We start from the raw sequence: 6,818 nt of genomic DNA on the forward strand, positions 1-6,818 counted from the left end.
TTGTTGTCGATGGTCTTGCCCAGGTTCTTGATGAAGACGTTGCCCACCCCACTCTTGCGGAGCGAGGGGTCCCGCTGGGACCACATGATGCGCACGGGCCTGCCCTTGATGACATCAAGTTCAGGGTTTCCAGGGCCCGCTTGGCGTCCACCGGTTGCTGGTAGTTGACGTACGCGTAGCCCAACGAGCGGCGGGTGATCTTGTCCCTGCAAATGCGGATGGAAAGGATGGGCCCGGCCGGGCTGAACTTCTCGTAGAGCATTGCTTCTGTCACTTCAGGGTGCAGGTCGCCCACGTACAGCGAGGCCATAGGAAAGTCTGGGTTCCCCTCGGAGACCCTGCTGGTCCCCGCACCCGCATCTGCATCTGCATCTGCATCCGCGGCTGCAGCCGCCGCCGCCACCTCCGCCGCCGCCTCCGCGTCCGCGTCCGCGTCCGCCTCCCCCAAGGAGGGCGCCGCAGCCTCTGCTGCTGCTGCTGCTGCTGCTGCTGCTGCTGCAGTGGCGGCGGCGGCGGCGGCGGCGGCGCAGGCAGCTTCAGCCGCGCTAGCCTCCACAACCACTGCCGCCAGGGCAGCCCCCGCCTCCTTCCCCTCTGCCGGGGCGGCCGCCACCTCCCCCCGGGTGCCCTCTGCCACTGCCTCCTCTACTGAGGCCTCGGCCTCCACCTCAGCCTCCACCTCTGCTTCCGCCTCCGCTACGGAGGCCTCCGCCACAGCCTCCGCCACGGTCGCCGCCGCAGCCTCCGCCGCCGCCGCAGCCGCTGCCGCCACCGCCGCCGCCACTTTCGCCGCTGTCGCCACGGTCGCCGGTGCCTCCAGGCCGCTGCCGCGACCTCCCTTCCCGCGAGCTGGGGGGTAGAGAGGCGGGAAAGGACAGGAGGGCGGGTGGCGCGAGCGGGAGCTGGGGCCGGGGACCCGGGGCCAGTCCGTGTCACTTGGGATAGCAAGCGCTGCCAGGAGCGCACCGGTGCGAGTCACCGCAGCCTGCAGCCTGCTGCTGCCGCCGCCTCTCGGTCGTGTAGCGTGCGGGGCGCGGGCGGCAAGGCGGCGTGTGGTGGGGCGGGGGGTGTTGGCGTCTGTGGTCCGGGCAGCTGGGAAGGCTTCTGTCTCTTTGGTTCCCCCTGTGGCTGCTGCGGGGCTGTGGGGCCGCGGGCGGTGGGAGGGGGCGGGGATGGGAGCGGGAGCCTGAGGCTGGGGGTGGGGGCGGGGAGAGTCTTCAGTCTCTCAGGTTCCTGGATATTTATGAAGAGGAAGCCAGGGAAAGGGCTCCACTGTGGACTGGGAAACACGGTTTAGATTTAGAGGGTTGGTTTTGTTTTATCTCCCCCCCACCCCCCATAGAACATCTAAATGATTAAATCAAGTGCCTTGCAAGAACGGGTGGGTGGCATTGAGAATACACTTGCCCGGCCTAAACAAAGCCGAGAAAAATGGTTTTCTCACATTCAAGGGTTCTCCCCACTTCACCTCATACACACTTTGCAACATCGCTGCCACCAAGGAAACAACACCTATTCTGAGCAGGACCTGGGGCCAGTGGGGCAAGCTCCCCCTGCAGCCTGCTGACCCATTTTCTCAGAGATCCCTCCCCCTTTCCCAGCTCTTTCCCTCGTCTGCAACACTTGCAAAAGAGGGAATAAAGAACACAAGGACATGTATTCATTCATTGATAATGCCATGCCACAAATATTTATGGAGCTTGTGCTGGTCCCTAGGGATACAAGGGTCTGGCAAGCAGGACACATAAGCTGGTTTGGGGCTTGTCCTTGGTAATGGACAGTCTGGGTGGGAAACCCTGTCCCTGCTCCAGATTACAGGAGAACTAGGGACATGGGGTTCTTCCACACATCCCCTCCCCAGTTCCTCCCACACACCCAGCCTCAATAGGTGCGGCCTGACAGTGGGGGAATCGAGAACACCCTGTCCTTAGTGCTGTCCTCAATGATACCCTGGGCTGGGGACAAGGCCTGGTCCAGAGCCAAGCACTTGTTCATTCTTGGCTCCGCCTTCGAGGTGCTAAGGTTACTAACATGAATCAAGAAATGCACATCCATGTTCAAAACAAAACCAAAACCCAAAATCTCTAGAATGAGGTGCCTGGTGCCACTTCATCAGGTAATATTTGTGAAAGCCTTATCAAGTACTTGGCACTGGGAACTAAGGGACAGGCCATGTGATAAGTGAGCAGTGAGTGTTGATATATTGGAGGTGTGGGGTGGGGTGAGAAAAGGTGAGCTGTGTGTGTTGTGGGAACAGAGAGGCCACAGGGGGCCAAATGCTGAGGGGATAGACAAGTGAGCAACCATGAGAGTAGAGTATAACAGAAGCTAGGGTCCCACTTGCTCCAGAAAGGAGGACCCTGCCACTAACTCTTCCTGGTAGGAGTCAAGTGAGGCTGCACAGAAGATGAAACCCCCAATGTGAACCAATGTCGAGACAGGAAGGAAGACATTCCAAACAGAGGGATCTGATTGTGCACAAGGCCCTGTGGCATGCTAGCACACATAAAGGCACTTCTGGTCATGCCTAATAATCTGGTGTGGGCAGAGCTCATGGTCTCCGAGAGCATATGGCAGAAGATGGAGCTAGAAGGTGTGGAGCCCTGAAAAGCAAGCTAAGGTGCTTGGACTCTGCACCCAAGTCCATGGGCACCACTCAGCACGTTCAAGGAGGCAATCAGTGGGTGTGATTGGATCCTCAGAGTACAAAATAAATATCAATACAGAAATCAGTTAAGAGAGTAGATCTTAAAAGTTTTCATTACCAGAAAAAAATGTGTAAGTGTGAGGTGACAGATGTTAACTAAACTTATTGTTCATATCTCTATCTATCTATCTATCTATCATCTAATTATTGTGTTGTACACCTTAAGCTCATACAATGCTATATGTCAATTATAGCTCAATAAAGCTGGGCAAAAACAACCCATCAATGCACATATAAGTGTGCATGTGCCTTCCCCTACACACAACTAAGACAGAGATGAGAGAACAAAAAGAAGACAGTCAAGGGGCGCCTGGGTGGCGCAGTCGGTTAAGCGTCCGACTTCAGCCAGGTCAGGATCTTGCGGTCCGTGAGTTCGAGCCCCGCGTCGGGCTCTGGGCTGATGGCTCAGAGCCTGGAGCCTGTTTCCGATTCTGTGTCTCCCTCTCTCTCTGCCCCTCCCCCGTTCACGCTCTGTCTCTCTCTGTCCCAAAAATAAATAAACGTTGAAAAAAAAATTAAAAAAAAAAAAAAGAAGACAGTCAGATGTGACCAGTTCCAGAAGAGATAGAACAACCATTCCCTCTGTCTCCCCTTTCCCCCACAAATAGGAGTTTCTCACTTACTGTGAGCCAGGCATTGAACTGTGTGGGCTTTGGGGTCAGATATAAAAACGATTGAACCACAGTGCCTTCCCTCAGGACATCTCACTCCACTAAAGCTCAGGCTGCCCATACAAATAACAGAATGCCAGCGGAGGGCTATAGGTGCCGCTATGTGATTGGACTATGGTGGCCATGGGATTTCATCTGCCCAGCACATATTGTCTCCTCCCCCTCATTCCTGCCCATCCACATTCTTTGGGTAAATAAAGCCGTTTTCTGTGGTGGCAGCGTTAGCTGGACCTAGGCAGTTGCACATGACAGAACAACCTTGAGCCTTCGGAACTGACCGAGTCACTGTGGGGTGTGAGGCAGTGCGAACTTTCCCAGTGCTGGCAAGAAATCATCCCAAGGTGGCTGAGAAGCAGACACACAGACATATACCTTGCCAGCTTGCAAAATCCAGCCCATCGCCCCTAGACAAGGCTAGTGCGAACAAAGGAAAAGAACAGAGGCGTAGGAAAAACATGCTGTACAGCCGATGTTTGACCAAGGTGATCACTGTCACTGCTGTTAAGAGCCATCTCTTGGAGGTCTAGGTTGCTTGTAGGCAGGAGGCAGATGAGCTGTGCCTCACCATTCCAGGTGGCCATCCAAGAGGGGCCCGAGGAGGCAGAGGCCAAGTGGGGAAGCCATGATTGCTGAGGGGTAGGGGATATGCAGGTGACAAGAACAACTTCTCCACCCGTTGTTAGGAGACAGAAATGTCAAGCGGGACCAACTGAAGGACCAGGGCTCCACAATATCTCTTCCTCTAGCTTTGATTACAGTTTGGCCCACAGAGCCAACAGAAATCAGTAAGAAAGCAGGACAAAGAGGTTTGAAGAAGTCATGCTATGTCCAGCAAATCCCCAAGCCTGTCAAACCTGAAGACAATCCCTAGACCCCTGAGCCTCCAGCAACAGGAACGGGGCTAGAAGGGAAGAAGGTGCAAGACTATTCCCTGAGACATGCCAACATTTAGAAGTTCAGTTGAGGATGATAAGCCAGGGGAAGAGTTTGAGAAGGACTGGGTGGTAAAAGGGCTGGCCCCAAACCTGACTTGCATGGCCCAGCCTCAGTGTCCTCACTCAGGTCCTGTTTTCACTGCACGTGCATGGGGGTTGGTTTAAAGAGGCACAGCAAAGACTTTGTGTGCTAGGGTTTAGCTTCTCTTTCTGTTTATTTCTCAATAGAGCTTTAAAAGCAGATAGGTTCAGATACAGAGACATTTCAAGAGTGTTTGGAGCCGGCACTGGTCTTCCATTTCATATGGCTCACTTCCTTCTTCCTATCAGGAGAAGAAATAGAAAGGAGTGGGGATGCAGTTCAGAGAGCAGGGGAAAAGAGTAGAAAAAACGGAAGAAGGTAGGGGATGGGGGTACCAATGGGGAGAGGGACAGATCAACTCCACGTACAAAAATGAATAAAAAGACCAAAAACAGTGATCTACATAAAGAAGTCTCTTCCCATGAATTTCTCATTGGCATAGCTACAGGAAGGATGCCCAGGGAAAAGACAATGAACACATAACTGTATTTTGGGGTAGGGAAATTGTTTCTGTCAATTCACACTGCCCCCCAAATTCCTACAAATGAAAATAATTATGAGATACAGGCCAACAAAAAAGCAGCCTTAGGCTTTTATTTATGAAGAATTGGAAAGTGTTTGGATGTGCCCTTGTTATTTAGCAAATCATAACAATGATTATTATATTGTCTTGAATAAATACAACACATTTAGCAAACGGTCTTTGGATCCTTACAAAGTGAAATGTTAAGGAAGACAGATGTGTGGGGCAGGGATGGAGTAGGAATCCGGCCTATAGAAATAAGAGTCCCAGGACATCAGGACATATGCAGAAGCATGTTTATCACAGAAAGGCTCACATTGGGCAAACTAGAACACAAAGCAAGCACTCGTCATTTGGGAAATGACTGAAGACATTTCAGTGTAGCCAGTCCATGGACTATTACGCATGGATTATTAAGCAAGCATGAATTATGTCCATATGGGTTGATTTAGGGGGACCTCCAAAATATGCTATTATTAAGTGAGAAAAAGTAAATTGCAGAGAAGGAAACAGTACCTGGTCCCATTTGTGTACGTGGCGGAGGGCGGGGGGAGGTGGGAAGATATGAGGTTGTGATCTCATACTTATCCTTCTGCCTATTTGACATCTCCACCTGGATGTCCCATAGGCATTTCATCCTTAAATGCCAAAAATGGAACTCCTGAACTTCTTTCACCTCCCGATTCCTACTCTGCCTAACTTTGCTCCTTCCACGAATAGCACAGCCACCCATCCAGGTATTCAAATGAAACAAAAATGAAGAGGCACCCCTATTTCCTTCCTCTCCCACATCTTCCTCTGGTCACTCTCCCGTCTTTCAGCAATTCGTATCACCTCTACTTCCAAACACCGCTTGAACCTCTCCAAATCAACTGGAGTCCACCATTACCTCTGTCACGGGCTCTGACATAGCCTCCTAACTGGTCGCCTGCTTCCACCAAACTGCCTTCTCCATTCAGTAGCCGGACTGATCTTTCCGAAAAATAAATGGCTTTTCTTGCCTCCGCTACTCAAAACCCCAGAATGTCTCCCCATTTCACTTTGACTAAAGTACAAACTCCTCAATGTGGCTTAAATATAATGAGCTGCATGACTCAGCCCTTGCCACCCTCCCCATTCTCACTTTTCTATATCCTGATCATTGTGGGACTTCTCAGAATACTCTTGACTGTCTGCTCCAGGATCCAAGCTTGATTCTTTTTGGGGGCTTCTGGCTACCCCAATCTGTCTTTCTCTATACTTTTGAAATCATGAACAGGTTTTTAACATACAGAAAGTTACAGCGGGTCACAGAACGCTCACTCAAACACACGTCACTTAGGATGAAAAAACAAACAAACAAACACAACAACAACAACAAAAACCCAAAACATAGCTGCCATCCCCTTTGGAACTCTACCCAACCGCATTCCCCTCTGTCCCCCGGCCCACCTCCCGCAACCTCAATAGGGCACATGCCTAAGTCACTTCGGGGTGTAACTAAAGGCAAGAGACAAGCAAGTCTTCAGTTTCTTCCTCTTGTTTCTTTTTCTCTCCTCTTACCCCTCACTCTTTCCCTGAGGTCGAGCATTTCTTTGATGACCCTTTGCTCCTTGTCCCTCAGAAGCAGACAAGGTCTGCAAAAAGGGAACATAATTGGCGATATATTTGGGCTCAGGATGGTCATGAGAAATGAAGAAGCCTATACTCCCACCAGTTATTGTATAGTCCTAAATTCCTGGGCCTAGATTCCTCAAAGAAGATGGGCCTTGGAGTCAAATGGACTTGTAGGCAGAATCCCAGAGCAAAACACTTAACCACTTGGAACCTCAGTATGTGCTCTGAGTTTGAATTTCAGAAACTCTAATTCAGGTTCTTAGGAAATTTCCTTTATAACAAGTAGTTTTGCCCCAGCCCCACT

General features: G+C 51.3%; 1 protein-coding gene across 1 annotated transcript; it reads right to left on the minus strand.

Moving 5' to 3' along the window:
- Window positions 1–2: 2 nt before the first annotated feature.
- Window positions 3–4,002, minus strand: LOC115506799 (cilia- and flagella-associated protein 91-like; the record flags this gene model as incomplete). Its single annotated transcript, XM_030304813.1, is given in 4 exon segments — window positions 3–118; window positions 121–439; window positions 509–1,139; window positions 3,944–4,002. Coding segments are annotated over 4 exon segments (1,125 nt in total), but the record flags the coding sequence as incomplete, so codon positions are not given.
- Window positions 4,003–6,818: the final 2,816 nt, after the last annotated feature.

The sequence above is a fragment of the Lynx canadensis genome, chromosome X (assembly GCF_007474595.2).
Source record: "Lynx canadensis isolate LIC74 chromosome X, mLynCan4.pri.v2, whole genome shotgun sequence".
Classification (NCBI taxonomy): Eukaryota; Metazoa; Chordata; class Mammalia; order Carnivora; family Felidae; genus Lynx; species Lynx canadensis.